The following is a 25,140-nucleotide window of genomic DNA, read 5'->3' on the forward strand; positions in this document are numbered from 1 at the left end:
GGACACTTGGGCATGCTAACCATCTTTGAAAGGTCAGAAATTAATCAGGCATAACATCTAACAACTAAAAACATATTTTTCCTGTTCATGAATGGCAGTAAATAATTTGGAATCTTAGTACTTATTCCTTTCCTAAGAAATTAACAAGAGTAACTGGGGGCCACACAGCAAAGCTGGGTTCTCTAATGTGTTTCTATCCTTTCTTACACTTTTTCTTCTTCCTTTTCATCTGTCCATCCCATGAAGTGTACAATAAAACATTTAAAATGTGGGTACACAGTGATGTGGGGACAAACTAACTAATGAGTCTAGCTTGACACATTTACATCTCTGTCACTTTGTTGAGCAGCAGTTAAATATGTATAAAGAGATGTGAGTCAGAAAATCACAAGAAGAACAAATATAGTATTTGTACAGCAGCTGTGTTTGCAGCTCTGCTCTGCAAATATCAGACTGACAGAATCTTGTATGTGGTCAGCAAAACGGCTGTAAAATCTGAATTTATTCCAATTGTTCTCAGTGCAAACAGTTTATAGAAGAGACACATGGTATTTTAATCAAATGGGTTTTGGATTTCAATAAAAGTGTTCTGTATTTGTAGCTCACTGTGCTTCAGTGTGCTTTATAACTAAATAATTATGTCCTGTAGTTTGAACAGCTTCCTGTTCATTTTTTTTTTAAATTTCAGCAGCATTTCCCTTTGAACCTTTTGAACTGGTGGCCCAGTGGTTACTAAGTGCTAAAAAACAAAACAAAACAAATCAAAAAATCTTAAGGATTACAACAGTTACAGCTACTTTTATGGGCACAGAGATAAGCTGAGAGAGTGGGCAGGAATTCACCTCGTGTTCACTTCTGGTTAAGGACTCAATTTCTGTTTTGCTTCAGCTAACTCATTTCCTGTGGATGAATTTATGAAAAACTACAACTGAACTATAAAATAGTTCATGTTTGTGGGAGACTTTACATCAATGAAGCTCAGCTTAAAATTAAAAGGGAAGTATTTTTAGTTATAGTTTTAACTCTTGCATTAAAAAGTGCAGGATTACGAACAGCTTCTGTGTTTGGTAATGATTTTGTGTGCTGGTGATTAGAGTGCACCAGCAGTTTATGACTGCGAGGTAGCAGAGGTGGCCTACTGGTTGATCACATCGATGACAGGAGGGAAATAAAAGTATGTTGTCTTGCTTGCTAATATTTTTTATCTCTGCAGTTATACCTCTATGTCAGTTTGAACCCATCTAATATATGTATTTTTTTAGACTTCAAATGTAGAGTTACCTCAATGACCCAACAGCAAACGCTTGTGAGGGTAATTATTTTTTGGTGATAAAGCTTCTACCAAACAAAGCTAGCAGGCAAAGATGAGACACTTGTGTGATGCTAGTAATGGTTTATGACAAAGTGAATTTCACATGTCAGCATACAGTGCATTCAGTCTTTATATGGTATGTGTGCATTTACTTTGCCTTATGGTAGACACTGTGAATAATGGCTGATTTAGATTTCTCTGGTGAATCTTCGTAAAGCCTATGATGTAACCTACATAAGTTTTTGTAGGTTGTACAACAACCATAAGCATTTATGGTTGTGTGTGGTACATTATGTGTTCCTGTCCTGGTGTTTTATATGTGGCAGCAATCATGATGGAAACAAACAATCTTTATAGGGATCTTTATTTCCCTTTTTTTGTTCATTTGAATCCTAGGATTCTACTACAAACGTGTGTTCTTCCAGTTTTTATGTAACTATTTGGTAGATTTTCCAAGAAACCCCACCTTGCTGAGGTCAGAAGTTGTTATTTCTGTGTAAAAGGAAAGAAGCAGAAACCTCTTTGTTTCCTTCACAGCTCTTTGGTGTCTGCTGTGCTGCTGCTTCACTCTCTCTCTTTACAGAAAGTTGTAGAAGTTTTCAGACGTGTCACTGCTGGATGTGAGGATGGGAGCCACTTTGCTCTGTGAGCTGGGCCTATTCTGTGAGTACATCACTGACTTCTATTGTTTGATTCATACTGATCCATAAACATGTTTTAGTAAGAAGAACAGAGCATCAGTCATTTGTACCATTTCAGGTCATGTGATCAGAGGACTCTCATGTTTTGTTATTAACGTGTTTTGATGGTTGACTCTAATCTGAGCCTATGTGTGGAGCTGGTTTAGTTTATCTAAGAAAGATTTGTTTCTACATCAGATATAATGTGATGTATTTAAGATCCCTTGTGTCATCCTTTAAAAAACTTACGTTGATCACCCTGGGGACCAAAAAAGGTCCCGCCCCAAAAAGTGCAATAAAAATGTTATATACTAATATTTTTTACCACTTTAAATGAGTCAGTCTTTTAAGACTACTTCTGCCTGAAATATTCACATAAAGTTTTAATTATATTTTCGTTGTTTTAACCCTTTAAATCCCAGTTTTATTACATGAACGCCCTGTTTTTTTAGCCCCAAAAAACAAAAAAACTAAATATTTTCAAAAAAAAACATTTGAAGTAATATTTGATTGTTATTATAATTAGGCCTTTAGATGGACTAAAGATTGGCACCAAGAGTCATTTCGATCGCCTTTTATTTTTTTTCCAGGAGCGCATTTCATAAAATGCACACTATCGACCACGCCCAAAAAGTGCAATAAAAATATTAAATATTAATTTTTTTTTTCACTTTAAATTGGTCAGTCTTTTAAAACTACTTCTCCCTGAAATATTCATATAAAGTTTTAATTATATTTTCGTTGTTTTAACCCTTTAAATTACAAAAAAACTAAAAAAAAAACTAAAAAACTAAATATTTTCCCAAAAAAACATTTGAAGTAATATTTGATTGTTATTATAATTAGGCCTTTAGATGGACTAAAGATTGGCACCAAGAGTCATTTCGATCGCCTTTTATTTTTTTTTCCAGAACCAGAAAATGGTCTCCAGGCGGCAAATGCTGCTCGTCGAGGCCGAAATGAGTGCATTCTCCCGGGTTAACTCGCGACGATGATCGGGGCATGTTGCGTCGGACTCCTTTTTCCAGCGCACACTTCCGGTACCACGTGACAACAAATACGTCATTTCCTGTTGACTAAAAAAAAAAATGCACCCTCTCATGGTCCTAGGGACCGAAAAATGGTCCGCCCGATCAGCGGGCGAAGCCGCTGCTGCACGCCGGAAAAGAGGCGTCATTTCCGGCAGGTCTGTCCAAGCAGCCCGCTGTTTTCCAGCAGAGGTCAAATGTGAAGCAAGGGCGCCACCCGGTGGACAAATAAAAAAATTACAACTCTAAGGCCTGTAGTCCAAAACGAAACCTAAGCTGGAGACCTGACGATCCCTTTGACCGTAAATTTTCTGGCGTGAAAAATAGCGTTTATAATGGAAGTCAATGGGCCCAAAACGGTCCCTAGGGTGATCAGTGTGAGTATTTTTGCTGCTCAGCCATGTTAGGCTGATTTAAGAAAATCAGACTGGAATTTTAAATATTTTACAAAAACGAAGCCGTTTGGCAAGTTTGGCTATATTACACCCAACACAGTGAAAATGGCTTTCATGCAAACAAACAAAGGGACCCAAAAAGGGCCCAGTATGACACAAGGGTTAATATAAATGGAACCAATCATAGTACACTGGTAAAACCCCAGGTGTTTTGTTTACGAGATATTTGAGTGTCTACGGAGTTTCTTGAAGAGATGCTTCTTCAGTTCTAAAATCAAAAAATGGAGAGTCCCAGGAATTTAAACCCCAATGGTGGTGTCCCTTACTGTCTGCACCTTCATTGCAGTTTTGACATCCCTACTGAGTAGCCAGTATAGTACACATGATAGTGTAAGGCAAGGTTGGTGATACATTATTGAATTATTTAATAATGTAATGTATGTAATGTATTACATACATTATATTCTTTCTATTCGTAATCTGTCCTTTTATTACGTCTTCCCCTCTTTTTTTTTTTTTGCACCTGTTTGTCCTGCCTTAGACACTGTCATACATAAATAATACTACTTAATGTAATAACTAGGGATGGGACTCAATTAAAAAATTAATCTAATTAATTAGAGGCTTTGTAATTAGTTAATCTTGATTAATCACATTTCATTGCACAGGAAAATTTTCCCCAAAGCCAATAAAATGTATTTTTATTGGAAATGGTTTTAGTGGGCGACAGAATCAAATAATGGACATGGACATGAATATTGTAACTCAAGCTCTTTTAATTTGTGGGGGAAAAAAACAAACATTTAAAGTGCATTTCGATTCAAAACAGAGAAACACAAATAATATCTCTGGCCAAACCTGGGCAGACTTAAAAATAAAGTTCTATTTACTTTGAGTACATTTTCAAAATGGTGACTGGACCAGCATGCAGTGGCAGTCTGTCTTGCTGATGGTGGATTCTGCTCTGTAGAAGCTCAGGGCCCTGTTACACAGTGCTTGCTTATCTGAATCAGAGTCTAAAGACAATGAAGAGAGGAGGAGGCTCTTTGTCTTTGCTGGCTCCTTTGTGGTGGCATCTTTACACTGTTCCTGCAGCAGGGCCTCAAGGCTGGGCCAAACCTCTTTTTGCTCTCCCCTTGCAAGACACTTTAAATCCTTAAAGCGTGGAAAAAAAACCAGAAGAGAAAACAAACAAAAAAGAGCAACATAATAAATACAACACCATCACAATAAACTAGCTAACAGTAGATAACAGTAGATACTTAATATTACATGTTAGTGTGCAGCACGCAAGACTGACAGCGCACAATGTGCTTTGAGGCAGCAGCCAAGAAAGATGTATTTTGTGTCTGTGAACACCCGTATGTACACCTGTGTGCACAACTGTGTGCACAACTGTGTGGATCAGCACACTTGTATTCAAAAGGTTTCTCCATGCAACGATGTGGGGAGCCATAGCCCCGTCCCCCAGGGCATGAAGCAGGTATGGAGGAGATCCAGGCCCCAGACATCCAGAGGGCCCAGAGTACGGGGACCCAAGGAGGACCACCAAAGGGACAACCGTGCCACCCTCCTGGGAAGGGCTGAGGAGAGCCCCATACGAGGGGTCACCCAGCAGCCATGGAGCACAGGTCAGAGGGGGTTGCAGTGACGTGCCCGCGGGCTCTGCTGGCAGCCGACTGTGCCAGAGAGGACCGAGCCCCAGGCCCAGAGGCCTGAGGGTGCCCCACGCCAGAGAAGAGGCCCAGCTGGACCACAGGCGCCAGGTCCCACCAAGCGGCCACCAGGAGTGAGCCGGTACATACATGAGTGCCCAGCCCTAGACACCAAGAACCACCAACGCACCCACGTCTGAGGGCATCAGCCACCGGCAGGGAGTGTGGGGAGGGCACATAGGACTCCATACATACTGAGATGTTCCCAGAGAGGTGGAGTCTAAGACCCAACCTGACATATAGACACAGACGTACAGGCACTCACAGACACAAACGTGTATTCCCACCCCCATATACACATAAGCATGCTCTCAATTTTTACAGCCCTATTAAAACAAATATCAGTCTGTACATGCTTCAGATAGCTTTTCTTCAAATTCTTTAATTCTCACTCTCTTTTGCAACTTTGTGCTTTTGTGTTACTCGCAGCAACAACTCCACCTCATTGTTCGTCCATTAAAAAACTTGGTGCTTTTCCACGATATTTTGCCGCAACGTTTCAAAGAGCCAGAGAGTAAATAAACGGCAGACAGAACTGAGGCAGGTCGAATCGTCTTGCGTTTCACGCCAGGGCAGGACTGGAACGGAAGCGTTTTCGGCCGATTCAATGTGGACGCACAACTCTGTGAAAACGACTGAAAACAATAGTGTGGACGCGGAGCGTTTTCAGATGAAAACACCGTTTTCAAATCTATCCGGGCTTGTGTGGATGTAGCCTTAAATTTCACCATGTAGTTTGAGTCATCATTGCAGACCTCCATGGTGTGATGCAGGTGTCAGAAAGCACCTGAACATGAGATACATGTCTCACCTCCAAGAAGCTCAGTCACAAACCTGTAGTAGACAGTTCAAGAAAGGAATTATTAATTTTGGAGTCAAATTGTTAAATGTTGTCATTGTGTTACTTAAATTTGTAAGTCTTAGTTCAAGCAGCATGATCAAAGACATTCCTTTGTCTCTGACCACCTCTCCAACCAGTTTGTTGGTGGGGGAGGCTGTAGCGTTTTATTATAAGGACATCTATGTGAGGGTTCTGTTTTCTTGCTTAGTGAACTTCCTGCCTTTATGACCCTTTTGGTAAGCAGGAGGTCACACAAACGCACCCCCAAACACAAGCATACACACTCACACACTCACACACGCACACACTCGCACACGCACACACTCGCACACACATGCCTACACACACACACACACACACATATGTGTATATATGAAATATATACAAAAATATGTGCATCAGGAAACCAAGCAAGAAACACAAATATTGCATTCATACGGTGGCTCTGTTTGCAGCTTTGCTCTATAGTTCTATAGTTCTCAGTGGAAACAGTTTATAAAAGAGTCAGACAGAGTTTTATTTAAATTTCAGTTTAAAAAAACAAAAAACAAAACATTACTCACATTTCCCAGGAACCAGCCCACTGTGTTGTCACTGACACAGCTTACATCACCATGAAAACAGCAGCACGTTTAATCTGAGAGAGAGGGCAGGACTTCTTCTTGCCTCGTGCCCACTTCTGGTTAGGGACACTATTTCTGTTTTGCATTAGTGTAATGAAATACTTTAAATGAGTCAAGCTCAGCTTTGTCAGTTAAGAAAACCTTAATGTTGTATGAATCTGTTTTCTTGGTTGTTTATAAAGTTCTGTGTCTCAGGTGGGCTGGAGCCTATCCCAGCTGATGAGAGGTGAGATACACCCTGGACAGATGACTGTATTTGTTCATGGAAATGTATTAATTGGATATTTGAAGCAATGTAATGATTTTGTGCAGCAGCCTTTAGTGCAACATTAGCATTTTGTGTCTTTTTATGTATGTTTCTGTATGATGATGCTTCGATGCTGTGATTTGATGCTTCTAATGGTTTATGACAAACAGTATTCGGTGTGTGCGGTGTGTGAAGGTGCAGCCAGAGCTGTGTTCTTGTTGTGTTTTTGGCACGTAAGATAACCTAAAAACTTCACATTTAAAAGTTGTAATAATATTGTGATCTTATTTTGCCTTTTTAGCTGCTCAGTCACACTGATATTTGTATAATAAATCTTACTGCATGTCTGTTTTTTTCAGTTTAGTTTTTGTATTACAGGCCTTTTCATAAAGAAAGTACCTGATGTTTCTGCAGCAGCAGGAGAGTATAAAGATGTCACAGCATGCTGTGGTCAGATCTTGTTAAGTTGCTATTTCAGTGAAAAAGGAAGGAAGCAGAGAGAATAAGTTAAAAAAAGTCTCTTTGTTTCCTTCACAGCTCTTTGGTATCTGCTGTGCTGCTGCTTCACTCTCTCTCTTTACAGAAAGTTGTAGAAGTTTTCAGACGTGTCACTGCTGGATGTGAGGATGGGAGCCACTTTGCTCTGTGAGCTGGGCCTATTCTGTGAGTACATCACTGACTTCTATTGTTTGATTTATACTGATCCATAAACATGTTTTAGTAAGAAGAACAGAGCATCAGTCATTTGTACCATTTCAGGTCATGTGATCAGAGGACTCTCATGTTTTGTTATCAACATGTTTTGATGGTTCATTCTAATCTGAGTCTGTATGTGGAGCTGCTTTAGTTTATCCAAGAAAGATCTGTTGTCATGGTTTTCTGTGTGGCAGGCAGGATGTTTGACTCGTAAACAGAGGAGTAAACTCAAAATGGCAGATTTAACACTGGAAAACTTCTCATCCAAATACAAAGCAAAACTAAAAACTCAAACACTAGAAAATAAACGAGGAACTGAAAACTAGGAATTGACTTGGAACAGGAAAGAAACACACAGCATTATGCGGGTACGACCTGGCAAAACAGACAGCGAGACACACAGGACTTAAACACACAGGCAGGACAACAAGATGATGGGGAACAGGTGGCAACACAGCCAGGACAAACCAGGCTTAACGAGAAAAGGGAAGCAAAACTGGACACACTGCACACAGGACGGGGACTATCAAAATAAAACAGGAAACACACGACAGCCACAGAGGCACGACGTTGACACTGATCAGAGGGAACACAGAGCACAGGGACAGGAGTGACAAACTGCGACATGAGACACGACTGACTGGGGAAATAAACAAGAAGACAGAACTGAACCTACACTAAACATGAGGGGCACAGGAACAAAACCCAAGAACTAGAAATCACAAAGCAAACAACAACTAAAGCTAGAAATACAGATCCACAAACAATAAGACTAGTAATAATAAACCAGGGGGAGGTACCTGGTTGCCTTTGGTTGCGTTTAGTTTAGTTTAGTTATGTTTCACTTAGGTCTTCTGTGTTAGTCTGTCATGTTTCCAGTCTTCTGGTTCATGTTGTCAAACTTGTCATGTCTGCTTTCCACTCTGTTTCCTGTTTTATGATGATTGACAACCTACAGAGACATATTTGAGTGTTGATAGTTTGATCATGTCTGAAGTTTCTGTCTTTATTTTAGTGCTCTGCACGCTTCTCTGCACTGGACACGCTCAAGGTGACAAAACACGTTTCACTTTTTTTGTTTTTAATTTATCTTACTTCTGTTTACATACTACTGTTTCAGTCTTAAGCACTTTACATTTTTCTTTTTATTTATTTATTTATATATCTATCACTATCTTTATAATTTTGTGAATATAAACAAAGGTTGTGCCTTCAATAGTACATGAAGTGTGTCAGATTGTTAACTGTGTGGTTGTGTTGGATTCTAGATGCTGTGCTAACTATTGAACCCAGCTGGTCCAGTTTTTTCATCGGAGAGTTTGTTACATTCAAATGTGACATGAATGAAGGAGAAGACACTGACTGGTTTTACAAAATCAACGGAGATGGTCAAGAAGTTTTCTCCTACAGGCCAAACAAAGACTCCAAATTAGAAATTACATCTACAGGTTACAGTGGTGAATATCAGTGCATTGGTGACAGGGTGAGCTCACGTGATAAAAAGATCAGTAATACTGTCTCTATAACTGTATTAGGTAAGTCTTCAGTGACCGACAGCATAAATGTATGATCCCTGTTCAAATACTCAACTGAACAACATTTAATTAAATTTGTCATTGGAACTTGAACTTTAACCAGGACCAGTGTAAAGTCAGTGCGTCAATACTCACAAGTTGTCATTAACAAAATTAACAAATTGAGTTTTAACAACAGAGTCAATCGTGGATGAAATTAAATTTAACTACATTTCTAAAGGAAAAGAAGAAACATGAAAAGCTTCATGAAGTTTAAAGTGATGATATTACTGTTATCTAAACCAACTAATCAGCATTAGTTTACATTCAGGGCCATAGAATGGACAAACATTTAGACCGTGGTTATTTAAAGATCAGGAAATATTAATGTAAATATAAACTGTATTTTTTTTAATGTTCTTATGTTGTTATAATGACAACACATATTTATTTGTCTTCCTCTTTCATAACATCAGATAGACCCAGGGCCACACTGACAGCAGGAACAACAATCATACCAGTAGGGGGCAGTGTGACACTGACCTGCTCTGTGCAGAGCTCTGATGGATGGAAATATGAGTGGTTCAGACGAACCCAAACAACCTCTGAAGTTCAAATCAGAGATCAACAAAACAGAGATATCAGAGTATCTGAAGGAGGAATCTACAGCTGCAGAGGAACAAGAGGAAACCCAGTTTACTACACTGATAGAAGTGATGATGTCACCATTGAGAAAACCTGTGAGTTCAGTCATTTAGTTTGAAATATACATTCACTCATGATTATCAAACATACAATGTTAAGTTTTCTGTGTTGATTTCATGTTTCTGTTTGTATATATGTGTAAACAGTTTCCAATAAAGTTGTTGTAAAACAACAACCCAACTGGCCTCAGATATTCAGAGGTGAGACGATCACTCTGACATGTGAGGTGCAGGAAGGAGGTGAAACCACTGAGTGGGAGTATGAATGGAGAGGACCCAGGACACCCACACAGTGGACTCACAATAATGATGTGACATTCAGAGTTTCTGAGTCCAGCAGTGGAGACTACATGTGTAAGAGTCGACGCAGAGATGACTCATATTCTTCAACAGAGTGGAGTGAAGCCTTCACATTGTCAGTATCAAGTAAGTCATGTTTGTTGTGTGATCTCCATTTGACAAATGTCATCATGGTCAGAACAGGATGAATTCAATGGTCTACAAAGCATGTTACATTGTTAGTCAGACAAAGAGCTGCAGCTGATAGTAGCCTCATTGTAGACAGTTTGTCACCACTTTGTGTCATGAACCTTCAGCTGGTATAGAGACGCCAATGCTGACCTGCTGCTCCATCACCTGAGGACAATAATGACAGAAATAAATAGGATCGGAGATGTATTATTTTTCAACTCCTTCAACAAATAACCACAAATCTACAATTTCTATTAAAAAAAACAAGGTCATCTTGGCCTAGCATCTTATGCAAATACTGCAATCTCTTACAGTACAGAAAAAAGTCCACTGTTTAATTCACCATGACAAATACAAGCTCCATGGTGGCTCAGTGGTTAGCACTGGTTTCAAATCCACCATCTGGCCGAGATCTTTTTATGTGGAGTTTGAATGCTCTCCCTGCTTCTGCATGGATTGTCTCCGGGTTCTCCAAGTTCCTCCCACAGGGTACTGCACCACTGTCTGGCATAGGGTCCAATATCTTGTGACCCTGAACTGGATCATCAGAAGAGATGAAAACAAAAACGTAAAGATGAAGAATAATATTTGGAGCTTCAGTGAGAATATTGAAGGCTGCAGATGGAGGAAAATTGAGTAAGGGAAGCTAAAATAATGTTATGGTTGTTATTACCACAAACTTCACTACCTCCAGACAGCTGCAGACAGTGTGTGAATGTGTGTGTGAATGGGTGGATGACTGGATATGTAAAGTGCTTTGGGGTCCTTAGGGACTAATAAAGCGCTATATAAACACAGGCCATTTTACCATTTAGCTGTAACAGGAGACTATTGAGATTACACTAGTTCTGCAAAAAAAAAAAAGTAGGCATTATTCATTATTTTTAGATTGCAGTATTTATGCTTCTCTTTGATTATTTGTTTTGGTTACTGATAGAGCTACAAGAAGTGATTTAATGTTGTCTTTGTTCAGCTGGATTATTGGATTATTGGATTATCGGGCATCCTAGAAAGAGAAATAGTGACTTGATGACGTCTGCAAATGGTCTACAGGGTTTATTTTGTATGAATTTTGAACATATTTCTTATGTGAAACAAGCATTTTAAAACCCACTGCAATTTACTTACTTTTTTCCGAAGAGCTAAAATGTGTAAAAAAAAAAAAATTTCCCCACTCGCCTCTGTGGGCAGTCCATCCTTCAAGCTCGGGTCCTCTACCAGAGGCCTGGGAGCTTGAGGGTCCTGCGCAGTATCTTAGCTGTTCCTAGGACTGCGCTCTTCTGGACAGAGATCTCTGATGTTGTTCTCGGGATCTGCTGGAGCCACTCGCCTAGCTTGGGGGTCAGTGCACCGAATGGTCCGAATACCTCGGGGACCACTGTTACCTTCACCCTCCACATCTTCTCCAGCTCTTCTTTGTATTTCTCCAGCTTCTCGTGTTCCTTCTTCCTGTTGCCTTTTGGTATCAATACATCTATCACTATGGCCATCTACCTCTGCTTCTCTATCACTACTGTGTCCGGTTGGTTCACTATTTTTTCCTCTGTATTTGGAAGATCTTAGCTCAGTCATTCTCGACCACCCTAGTGGTCGTCTGCAATTTTGACCTCGGGACTTCCAGGCCATACTCTGCACAGATGTTTCTGTATACTATGCCGGCCACGTGGTTGTGGCGTTCCATGTATGCCCCGCCTGCTACCATCTTGCACCGTGCTGTTATGTGCTGGATTGTCTCAGGGGCATTTTTACACAGCCTGCACCTGCAGTCTTGCCTGGTGTGATAGAGCCCAGCCTCTATGGCTCTTGTGCCCAGAGCTTGTTCTTGTACTGCTATGGTTAGTGCTTCCGTGCTGTCTTTCATTCCGGCTTTGTCCAGCCACTGGTAGGATTTCTGGAAGTCAGCCACTTCTTCTATCTGCCAGTGGTACATACCGTGCAGGGGCCTTTGGCCAGCTTATTATCCTGGCAGGTTACCTGATCACAGGCAGGGCTTAGATGATGACAGCCCGGATTATGTTCTTATCGTTCAGCTGATTCCACAGGACTTGCCTGACGCACTGCAGGTACTTGGTGGTTGCAACTTTCCTAGATGCCTCTTCATGGTTCTGTTTTGCCTGTGGGATTCCCAGGTGCTTGTAGCTTTTGATGCGATCCCCACAGTTCTGACTACCTTCCCTCTCTTTGTTATCATCCAACTACACTTCTCCAGTCCGAATGGCATTCCAATGTTGTTGCTGTATATCCTGTTGGTGTAGATCAATGAATCACTCTTGGCATACAGCTTGATGTCATCCATGTAGAGGAAGTGGCTGACAATTGCTACATTCCATAGTCAGTCTCCCGCTGTGTGTCAGTGTTTATTTAATTGTGAGTTCTTGTGCCTTGTTGCCCCTCGTCTTTTATTCCATCGTGTTTATTCATGTTTCCCCAGCCCATCGTGTCTGTACTCTCCTTCATGTTCCCTCGCTCCATCTCGTCTGCCTCTCTTCCACTCCCTCATCATGTTTCTTGTTTTACTGTGAAGGTCCCATATTTTTACGTTCATTCTATTCAGTCTAGCTTCCCCTGTCTCGTTATGATTATTCATTATTATTCATGCGCTCCCACAAGGTAAGAACTGAACTAAAGTTCAGTTCACCTGACACTCGTACCGGTGGCCGCCTCGGGTTTCTCCTCTAGCCTCCCCTTTCTCTCATCCACCTGCTGGCCTCTGTGTGCTCCCACATCCCATGTTCCATTTTGTGAGGTATTGATATTTGTTGCTGTGTTTTTAAGAGGAGTTTTAGGGAGGGATACGGGGGGTATCGGAGAGCAATGCTGATATGCTGCTCCCTCACGTAGTACAATATTGAAATAAATAAACTAGCCATTTGTAATTTCAAACGCCCTGTAACTATGAAAACAATTATGATTTTGCTCAAAAAAGAATAAAAGTCATCCTGCCTTATCATCTCATACAAAATAAATAAAACACACAGAAACACACTGTCTGTTTCACTATGACTTTAAGTGTTTAACACAAAACACATAAATGATGAAGAAAAACATCAAAAATATTGTTCCTGTGTTACTTTGGTTATTACTACCATCCTCAGCACCCCCAATCACCTCCAGACAGCTCAAGCAGGAGGCTTGCATCTTAAGATGATAATACACCCTAAAAAGAGCCAGTTTATTACAGACTGACCGACCAATTTGGTCTGATACTAAATATTACTCTAAGCAGAATCTGAGCTCATTTATATGGGAAGAAAATCAGAATGCAAAGAATGTATGTGTGTGCGCGTGTGTGTGTGGAGATGCAAAAACCTGATGATTAAGTTTGTTTTATTGATGATGTGATTTATGAGATTTTCAATTTGTCAGCTTATGTGCATCTCCTCCTGTGAGGTCTGGCATCTGAACTTTACATTAATAAGAAGTCTTGTGTTTTCTGGTAAATCTGTTGTTATGATCAGTATGTCTGAGAGAAGCATCATCCAGATCACAGGAAAAGAATAATTTATGAACTGACAAAAGTGTGATAGTTAAATGGACTAAGAAAAAATAAACTATATCATATTCACACTGTAATGTGTTTTCATAATGGGAAATGTCTTTCAAGCAGATAAACCCCGTCCTGTCCTCACTGTGTCTCCATCATGGCTGAGTCCTAGAGCCTCAGTAACTCTGAACTGTGAGGTTGAACATCCGTCTGCAGGATGGAGCTTCTACTGGTATAAAGCTGTTCCTGATCTATCAGAGAAATCCTCCAGTTATGAGCTGCTACCTGATGGCAGTGGGACTGCACAGGACTCCTACATCATTCATGGACAGACACACACAGCAGGATATGTGTGCAGAGCTGGAAGAGGAGACCCAGAGTATCACACCGATCACAGTCAACCAAAGTTTGTCTGGTCTGCAGGTCAGTTTGTTTCTGTTTATTCCAATGAGCTGAAGTTATGTCATTTCTGACTATGATCAAGCCAGACTGAATTTATTTGTTCCTTGTTTTGTAACTCTTTCCTTCATCAATTACAGTGATAGCAAAAAAGAAAAAATTAATATACAGCAATGTGCAAAAGTTATGAGCCACTCCTCATTTTCAGTCAGACTTTTTTGTCATTTTTAACTCTCATGTTGCATTCTGGTCAAATTCACAGATTTAAAAGTTGGACAGACACACGCATACATGCGCATATATACACACACATACAGTGGGGCAAAAAAGTATTTAGTCAGCCACCGATTGTGCAAGTTCCCCCACCTAAAATGATGACAGAGGTCAGTAATTTGCACCAGAGGTACACTTCAACTGTGAGAGACAGAATGTGAAAAAAAAAATCCATGAATCCACATGGTAGGATTTGTAAAGAATTTATTCGTAAATTAGGGTGGAAAATAAGTATTTGGTCAATAACAAAAATACAACTCAATACTTTGTAACATAACCTTTGTTGGCAATAACAGAGGTCAAACGTTTACTATAGGTCTTTACCAGGTTTGCACACACAGTAGCTGGTATTTTGGCCCATTCCTCCATGCAGATCTTCTCGAGAGCAGTGATGTTTTGGGGCTGTCGCCGAGCAACACGGACTTTCAACTCCCGCCACAGATTTTCTATGGGGTTGAGGTCTGGAGACTGGCTAGGCCACTCCAGGACTTTCAAATGCTTCTTACGGAGCCACTCCTTTGTTGCCCGGGCGGTGTGTTTTGGGTCATTGTCATGTTGGAAGACCCAGCCTCGTTTCATCTTCAAAGTTCTCACTGATGGAAGGAGGTTTTGGCTCAAAATCTCACGATACATGGCCCCATTCATTCTGTCCTTAACACGGATCAGTCGTCCTGTCCCCTTGGCAGAAAAACAGCCCCATAGCATGATGTTTCCACCCCCATGCTTCACAGTAGGTATGGTGTTCTTGGGATGCAACTCAGTATTCTTCGTCCTCCAAACATGACGAGTTGAGTTTATACCAAAAAGTTCTACTTTGGTTTCATCTGACCACATGACATTCTCCCAATCCTCTGCTGTATCATCCATGTGCTCTCTGGCAAACTTCAGACGGGCCTGGACATGCACTGGCTTCAGCAGCGGAACACGTCTGGCACTGCGGGATTTGATTCCCTGCCGTTGTAGTGTGTTACTGATGGTGACCTTTGATCATGATCATTTTGACCCCACGGGATGAGATCTTGCGTGGAGCCCCAGATCGAGGGAGATTATCAGTGGTCTTGTATGTCTTCCATTTTCTGATGATTGCTCCCACAGTTGATTTTTTCACACCAAGCTGCTTGCCTATTGTAGATTCACTCTTCCCAGTCTGGTGCAGGTCTACAATACTTTTCCTGATGTCCTTCGAAAGCTCTTTGGTCTTGGCCATGGCAGAGTTGGGAGTCTGGCTGTTTGAGGCTGTGGACAGGTGTCTTTTATACAGATGATGAGTTCAAACATGTCACGGAGGAGCAGGGAGGACTCGGCACAGACTGAAATCTCAGAAAAACAGGTTTATTTACACACTCCAGGTGCACTATATACAGGTGAAGGAGAAGGGGGCCAGGGTTCCCAGGGGTGCAGAGAGGGGTCGGGAAAAGCGTCCAGAGTCCCCAAACCAAGCACGAGAAATCTGCATACAGAGAACAAGAGTTAGCACGGAACTTTCACGGACAGAGCTCAAAACTGGCCGAGGCTAAAGTAGCACTGACGAGCGTTACTCAATAGTCCAGCGGCGAGGTGCTCTCAGTCACTGCCTTAAGTAGCGGGAGCAAACAAGGTGAGGAGCCACAGGTGATTGCCTACAGGTGGTGGAGGCTGGGAGCTCACAATGAGCTCCGCCCAGGCAGCGAGCAGAGAGAGAGGAGAGAGAGAATAGACAAAACATAACATGTAGCCACACAGGGCCAGCCGAGCAGGCACGGGGACCATGACAAAACAGGTGCCATTCATACAGGTAACGAGTGGGGGACAGAAAAGCTTCTTACAGAGGACGTTACAGGTCTGTGAGAGCCAGAGATTTTCCTTGTTTGAGGTGACCAAATACTTATTTTCCACCCTAATTTACGAATAAATTCTTTACAAATCCTACCATGTGAATTCATGGATTTTTTTTTTAACATTCTGTCTCTCACAGTTGAAGTGTACCTCTGGTGCAAATTACTGACCTCTGTCATCATTTTAAGTGGGGGAACTTGCACAATCGGTGGCTGACTAAATACTTTTTTGCCCCACTGTACAAGCACCTTGGGTTCTCTGGTAGCCACTTTGGTAATTGCTGTCCACTAGAGCCTCTCTTCCATGGAAACAACTCCTGTGTTGACAGCTGCAACATTGTTTCAACAGCACTGAACTGTTCTTGTAGCTTTGATGTATAATGCTTTTTTGAGGTCTTACTCAAAGGTCACTGTTTGGCAACATCATGGCAGGTTGATATACCCTATGTGAGGCTACTTGATCACCACATTAGTGAGGACAAATGTGGCCAGGAAATTGACAGTGAGGATGGATTAGATAAGGAAGTGTCAGAAGCTGAAGACGGCAGGGAACATAATCTGTGCAATCCAGACCAAGAAATGACTGATCGGGAGGAATCCAGTGATGAAGAGTTTGCTGTCAGATTCAAGTAAAAGAATGGGAACTTATCCCCACCTGAGAATTAAGTTAGTTTTCAGCTGAAAATGTCATCAGGATGACCAGAGCACCAACAAAATTTATTGTGTCCTGTATTGATGACATCAAATCCTGCTTTGAACTATTCTGGACTGGGTCCATCAAACCCAGTGGTAAACATGACCAACTTGGAGGGGAAACAGATTTACAAAAAGAATTGGAAGGAGGTAACCCAGAAAGAAACCAAAGCATATATGGGTGATGTGTATAGATCCAGAAATGAATTTACCAGCAGTTTCTGGGATGCAGAAACTAGTCAGACAAGGGTCAGATGTACACAAATGAAATATTCCCGGTCACTTTTGACTGGAAACATAACAAATGTTACTTTATGTGACTGTATAAAAATTTTAAACGGTTTCAAAAAATGTCCTTGGTGTGTTTAACCCAAAGTAGACGGTGATAAATAGTACAGTATGTTTCGTCTGATTATTTCTTTCATTCAGAATCATCCAGAAATTCAGGTTTTTTTTAGAATTTAAGGCATTTAAGCTCAGATTAATGAGACATACAGGCCATAAATAACAAACAGTCCAAAATCTAACAAACGAGTAGTGATAATATATTTATTATTTTAGTTTTTATGATGAGTCTTAATGGAAAATTCACAAACTTGTTTAACATGAAATGTGCACCACAGAATAAATTCTTAAAATAACAAATGAAATAAACATAATGCAAAAACACAAGAAAATTGAGAACGCTGGGTCATAATGACCCAGGACCATGACAAGTTGTCCCCCCATCAATTGTCCTCATTCTTAGATACACATAGTATTCTGGATAAATATCAGTCTAGTTTCTGAGCCTTCCATAGCACAGAGTCTGCTCTACTGAAGGTGTTCAATGATATGCTGGTGACTCTAGAAAAAGTACAGTTTTAATTCTTCTAGACCTGAGTGCAGAATTTGACATGGTTGACCACACAATCCTATTAAACTGTTTGAAGACATGCGTTGATATTCAAGGTTGTGCTCTAAAATGGTTTGCCTCTTCCTTAGAGAGCAGAGCATACTCCGTGATGCAGGGAAAGAAATACTCTTGCCCTGCTTACACTTGCTTGTGGAATGCCTCAGGGCTCTATTCTGGGCCCTGTCTTATTCTCCCTATACATGCTCCCATTAGGCTCTATTTTTCAGAAACACCAAATTTCCTATCACTCTAATGCAGATGATACACATCTCTCTTTAAAACCAGGCATTGATAGCACATTGCAGAAAGTTTCAGATTGTCTTAGTGACATAAATTGCTGGATGTCTTTGAACTTTCTCAAACTAAACCATGACAAAAGTGACATTAGAATTTTTGGCAAACAAGACTCTGTTAGTCTCATAAGAAATGACTTGGGCCCACGATCAGCTAATCTACATCCCCATGTTAAAAATCTTGTTTTCATTTTTGATTCTACAGTTGTTTGTGGCAGTTTCTTCCAGCTCAGGAGCATTTCTAAACTCAAAACTATCTTGTCATCTAAAGATCTGGAAACCATTATCCATGCCTTCATTTCATCACATCGTGAATAGTGTAACTCTCTTTATTTACGCGTCTGTCAATCAAGCCTGTTCCGCCTGCAACTTGTTCAAAATGCGACCGCAAGGCTCCTGACGGACACCAGAAAGAGAGACAGTATTACTCCGATACTCACAGCTTTACATTGGCTGCCAGTTATATACCAAATTGATTTCAAGGTTTTATTATTTGTTTTTAAAGCCCTCCATGGCTTGGCTCCAGCTTACATTTCAGATCTCCTTAGCCTGCACCTACCCACTCGAACTCTGCGTTCCTCCAGTCAGATGCTTTTACTGGTTCCACGCTCCCAGTTAAAATCCAGAGGTGACAGGGCTTCCTCCATCGCCACTCCGAGACTCTGCAACAGTCTTCCCTCTTTTATAAAATCCTCTTCCTTGTAATTTTTTTTGTAATTTTCAAATCAAGTTTGACGACCTATCTATTTTCAAAGGCTTTCGGATCTCTTTGACACCACTTTTATTTTAGTTATTCTGGTGTTTTATCTCATTGGATGATGTATGCATGTGTATATGTATACATGTATTTGTGTCCACGTGCGTACCTGTGTGTGTGTTGGTGTGTGTATATACATATATGCATGTTAGATAATAATGGAGATGCACTTGTTTATTCTTCATACAATAAACAATTTGATAGGGTTCCCAACAGAGACCGCTGTGTGTTTTTCAATCCAGATATTCTTTTACGACACTGGTAGTCTGTTTGGCATCATTTTAACTTCTTTAAGTACTATTCCGGAGGACTAGTTAAATAAATTACAAGACATTTTGCCTACGAGAGTTCAGCTTATGTTAAAAAATAAAGGTGGTAATACCAAAGTTTTACTTTATTTATACACACAATCCTTGTCTTATATATGATACATTCATTTATGTTTGCATGTTTCCATTTCCCGTTTTCCTTACAAACTATTAAGAAATGAGGCATGGCTTAAGGTTTTGAATAGTGTTGTTTGAGATTTATTTATTTGTACACATAACAATGCTGCCATTCTTATCCAGGGTACAATTTTTAGGTTGACCAAAACGAACATCTTGTTAACTTATAACTTATTAGCACATAGTAAAAAAAATATACCAGATAAATTAAAATAATATTTAACATCTCTGAGCTTTGACTCTTCGCTGCATGTTGTTTTCAGATGTTCATTCAGCAGCGTCTCTCACAGTGAGTCCTGACAGAGTGCAACACTTCACCTCTGACTCTGTCTCACTGACCTGTGAGGGAAACTCTGCCAAGTGGAGAGTGAGGAAGTTTTCTGATAATGGCCAACTGAACTCTTCTAACTGGAGCAGAATGACTGGATCTACATACAACATCAACACATCAAAGTCAGATACTGCAGTGTACTGGTGTGAATCTGAATCAGGAGACTTCAGCAATGCAGTCAACATCACTGTACACGGTATGTAAATGATTACCCCAATAACCTGGTGTAAGTCATTGTATGTGGCAAAGAAGACCTAAATATTTTCCTCAATGGTTCAGAAATTTCCCCTCTGTGAATCTCCACTTTATCACAGTGGAGGGGTTTGTGGATTCCAGTGATCCTAGGAGCTATGTTGTCAGGGGCAATTTTGCTTGATGGATTTAGAGAATGCATTTGATCACATCTCTTGGGGTACCCTGCCTGTTGTCACAGCGTATTCAGTCCCTGTACAACAACAGTGAGCCCATAGAAGAGTGGCCAGGGGAAGGAAGTCTGCACTTCTCTGCCTAGACTCCTTCCTACAGAAAACCCCAAAGTTAAAAAATCTGGTACACTAAATTTATATTGCAGACTCACAGGCAGGACACAGGAAACATGTGGATAACACAGTGATTTTTCATAAAAAAAAATGCTGATTATTCTTGGGATTTCCAACATTCAAAATCCGAAGTAAATAAAGAAATGATGCAATCCAAATATCAGAAATAATGTGGAGCACTCATGAAGTACACGGAAAACAGACCTAGGTAACACACACCTCCACGGACGAAACAAGAAAAGATAAAAATAAAAAACTATATACAAGAGATAGTGAGGGGAAATGAAACAAGCAGGGAACCAGACACAACTGAAAACAATCAAGAAATTCCTGAGAATAAGGACAGGAAATAAAACTAGACAAGATAAACAAGATCAAACTGTAACTAAAAAAAAGGAAAGAAGACAATTAGATGGAGAAAGAAGACTAATTTAACACAAGGAGGAGAGAGGAAGGTATGGGAATACTGAAAGACAGAAACACAGACAACACGGAGACCATAAAGTGATCAGTGACTAAAGCTGAGAACATAAAAAAGTAATGATCACCTCTCTCATTGAATTTTGAGTGTTTTAATCAACCTTGTTAAACCTGTGGTGTTCCCCATCAAAAATGACCACCATAGGAAATGAATGGGAATCCACTCACTCGCTCACTCACTGAATGACCCCCTGAATGGCCCAGCGAATGACCACTAAAAGATCCACTGAAAGATCCACAGGAACTGAGTTTGGTTTTCAAAAATGTCTTTTGTGCTAATTTAAGAGCAGTTAAAACGGACCGAAAAACACTAAAGTAAGGGACGAGAGGTAAACACGACAGGAGGGTTTTAAAAACTCTAACTTTGTGCAATTCAGTTTGTTGTTGTTGTTGTTAAGGCTCTTTCCATCCCTAAAAGTGTGACCAGAACTAATGTGATTTGCCTGTTTTGCAGATTATGATCCTATCCTGGTGAGTCCTGTTCATCCTGTGACTGAAGAAACGTCTGTGAGTCTGAGCTGCAGTTCAAGAGAGAAAATACTTTCCAATGTGATTTTTTATCACAATGACGAAATTATTCAAAATGATACCCGAGGGGAGCTGAAGATCTCTGCAGTGTCAAAGTCTGATGACGGTTTCTACAAGTGTCAGTACTCGGGAAGAGAGTCAGCACAGAGCTGGATGTCAGTTAAAGGTGAGCAGGATCAAAACATTTTATTTTTCATGACCTACTGTAGGTGGCTTATCCAAAAAACATTTACAGTAGATACCTTGTCTACTGCACTATAATATGATCTTAAAACAGGCATGTATTTTTTTTTCAACAATACTGTGGTTAACACAAATGCCTAACATGTATACAATTCCCTGGTTTGAGAGTGATAGCAGATATAAATCCCTGAGAATTTAAACAGCAAGTTCAGTTCAGTTTATTGAAGTTAACAGTTCATTTTCCTTATTTGCAGTAGCTGTATCCAGTTCTTCATTTCTTGTTCTGATGATCACTGGACTCATTTTTGGAGTCATATTTATTTTCCTCCTGTTCCTGTTCAAAAACCTCTACAGAAAGAAAGGTGAGGCTCTTTTCACTCTTTAAAGTGTTTGAATGGGCAACGTTCCTAAACTGGAAACCGTTTGCAAAAATGTATAATACATAACCATGTAAATGCAATATTTTCATTTTAAATTGTTAATAAAGGTTCTGCCGATGAGCAGAGGGTGAGTCAGGATGAAAATCAACAAGTCTACTCCTCTCTTCTTCATGGTTAGTTTTTCATCTAGTTTAAAATATCCTGATGCTTTTCTCTGCTGCAGCTTTAACACTGTTGAATTAAACAAAACTAAGACAATAACAACATTTAATCATGTACAGCATTTATAAGTAATAATAAATTTTCCAATTTCAGGGTATGTTTGTGCTTACACTGACAACAAAGCTTATCTCATTGTATTTTAATATAAATGTTACTGACAAGAATACTTGTGTTCACATTAGTATCACAGACATGTGGTGACTCATTTTCTCTGACTTGTAGGTGATCGTTGTGTCTATGAGACAATCAGAGGCTCTGGAAATACTGAAAACGGTACAGTGTCAACTTTAATGTATAGTTAGTGGAAAATGTGTGGTTATAAAATAACAGTGATTATCATTAAAATCAATACTAACATTATTATTTTAGTTTGGGCAGAAATTGATTACACCCACAATTTTAATGTAGTGCACAGCTGTTTCAGACTGAGAGTATATTATACAGATGTTCAGTGTTGTTCATTAACGCCCTGAAAGAGAGCATTCACCTAATGTGCTCATTATTGCAATTCTGCTCATTTAAGCTGAAGATATTTGAAATTGTAAATTTATCTTTAATTTATTTGTGCTTTGCTCTTTAGGAAACTGGGTGACCCGTGTGATGTAGGTCCAGAGAGCAGCATGATCCTGAGCTGTTCTGTGGACAGCTCTACAGGCTGGATGTTCAGTCATTTTCAAGATCAATTTGACCAGATTAAACACATATTTTCTGTCTGAGTTCACTCTGCATGGACATCTTCACCTTTCTATATTGATAACAATTCATAAGAATTATCAGTAAAGTAGCTACCATTATGGCCTGTGGCCTGTATTTATATAGCGCTTTACTAGTCCCTAAGGACCCCAAAGCGCTTTACTCATTCAGTCATCCACACATTCACACACACATTCACACACTGGTGATGGCAAGCTACATTGTAGCCACAGCCACCCTGGGGCGCACTGATTATCACATCATTTATGATTAGCTGTTAATAGCAAGTGGTGGAGGAATTTTTTAAACCATTCCTTCAGGAAAAGAAGTACTCAAATACTATGAAAATATCCCACTGGACTCAAGACTCAAGAAGTTTACTGTCATTTCGTATGGTGTTACCCAGCCTGACACGAAATACTGTTTCTCACCAGCCTCTACAGTGCAATAAGCAATTGTGGAGATCAGGGAAATATTTTACTGCTACTATTCATAACCATCATTACCATTACATTAATTATCATTTCATCAAAGCATTTATTCAATAGATTACACATGTTCTTAGTTAAGATTATTACACCTATCACAGAGAGCTTCTGTCTGGTAAAAGGTCAGAAGCGTCAACGGGCGGGGTGAGGCCGAGTGCATTTTGAGGTCGAGACACACACACACACACACACACACACACACACACACACACACACACACACACACACACACACACACACACACACACACACAAACAGTAGTTATACTCATGTTTAGGTAAGTATTCAAATAATAGTTTGCAAAAGCTTGTGACTGCAAAATTGTGTCTGCCTAAGGGACAGTTTGTTCCAGGAGATAAGCGAGAGTTAGAAGATTAATAGGAAGCACCTGGCCTCGAGACGGAGAAGATGTCCTTTTAAATGTGTCAAAAGTCGTCAACAGAACATTTGTGGTTTTGAAACTTATGCATGTATTGTATCTGCTTTGACGCATGAGGCGGTGTCATAAATGATACCCTGATGTTATAAAAACAACTGCTTGTGTATTATTGGGCGGAGATCGATGCTGTCTGTGTGCAGTGTTCATCTCCCCATGCGTGTGTTCATTAAAATCATTGTTTGACCGACTCTCCTGGACCAATTGTTGTTTTTTGTGCTCACCCTCAATATTTGAACCCGTAACACAATACAGTTTTAAAAGAATACATTTTAAAAAGAGCAGCAAAAAAGGCATAAATAGCATAAAATCTAAGTTCTAAAACAAACTCCAGTCACATTTGTTCGGGTAGATAGCAGCAGTCCTTTCACAGAAGGAATACTTTCACTACACACACATCAACATTACTGCTTCATATATTTACATTTGAGCTCATTTTAAATACTTCATATTCTATTTCTTTCATCATTGTTTTTTTTAAATATTTGATTATAAAAAATATGAATCAAAAAGCTTAAACAGTGTGTGAGAGGGGCACGCCCATTAAAAGAGAGAGAGAGAGAGAGCTATCCTATGAGCATGAAAAGAAGTGGAGGTTTCAGTGACAGTAACCGACTGTGGGACACAAGATGGCAGTAATGTAAAGAATCACTTTACTGGGACCAAACAGCAAAGCAGGCTTCTTCATCTTATTTCTACCTTTTCTCGTATATCTTCTTCTTCTTATCCCTGCGAAGTGTATAATAAAATAAGGAAAATCAGGAAACTTTAATAATAAAATGTCTTAAACACCAATATGAGGACAAGCTATCAAGTGTAGTATCACTTAGTTACATCTCTTTTGCTTTGTTAGGCTGCAGTTTAACATCTATAAAAAAATATGTGCATCAGGAAACCTAACAAGAAACACAAATGTGCTTACAATATTCATACAGTGTTTGAAGACTGTCCCATTTTAACATCAGTTCAAGTTAGATTTCTGAAATATTTCCCCCTTTGGAAGAGGCTCACTGTGTGGTTTATTAAAAAAAAAAAAACCCCACTCATTCTGCAATAATGCAGCAGCTACTTGTCAAGAAAGAGAGACAAACAGAGAGAGGGGGCAGGACTTCATTTTTGTTTGAGGACTCTATTTCTATTTGTTTTAGCTCATTCACTTCCTGTGGCTGAATCTGTGACCAAAGCACAATTTCACCTGAATGGAAAGATTTGTGTCACCGTGCATTAGTGTAATGCAATAACTTACATTAGTAAAGCTCAGCTTTGTCAGTTGAGATAAAAATTAAATAAAGGTTATGTGTAAATTCAATGAGGAAGCTCTATAATCACACACACCCACATTGTCAAGCTGATTGCGACATCACTGGTCTTGTCCAATCATCTTTCTGCCACCCTTCTTAAGACAAATCAGCCTTCAGTCCACGTACTTTAAATGTCACTGCACATCTGTCATTCTCACTTGCAGATGCCTTCATAATGATCGTCTGAATATATGGACAATAAAGAACTGTGGCCTGACCTGACTGTTGAGCAGGCCAGGGAGAGTCGAGCTGTACATAGTTCTGTGTACAGCTAGACCT

The 25,140-nt window shown here is 40.0% G+C and overlaps 1 protein-coding gene across 1 annotated transcript; it reads left to right on the forward strand.

Moving 5' to 3' along the window:
• Positions 1-3,112: 3,112 nt before the first annotated feature.
• Positions 3,113-23,708, forward strand: LOC308408055 (Fc receptor-like protein 5; the record flags this gene model as incomplete). Its single annotated transcript, XM_080900120.1, has 13 exons — positions 3,113-3,178; positions 5,091-5,204; positions 6,790-6,820; positions 8,806-9,072; positions 9,528-9,791; positions 9,903-10,181; positions 13,834-14,133; positions 19,544-19,807; positions 21,085-21,324; positions 21,596-21,703; positions 21,829-21,894; positions 22,166-22,216; positions 22,524-23,708. 13 exons carry the CDS (start codon positions 3,113-3,115, stop codon positions 22,547-22,549), a joined length of 2,076 nt encoding a protein of 691 aa, XP_080756246.1. The 3' UTR covers positions 22,550-23,708.
• Positions 23,709-25,140: the final 1,432 nt, after the last annotated feature.

Source organism: Rhamphochromis sp. 'chilingali' (assembly GCF_963969265.1).
Source record: "Rhamphochromis sp. 'chilingali' genome assembly, chromosome: 1".
NCBI classification, from domain to species: Eukaryota; Metazoa; Chordata; class Actinopteri; order Cichliformes; family Cichlidae; genus Rhamphochromis; species Rhamphochromis sp. 'chilingali'.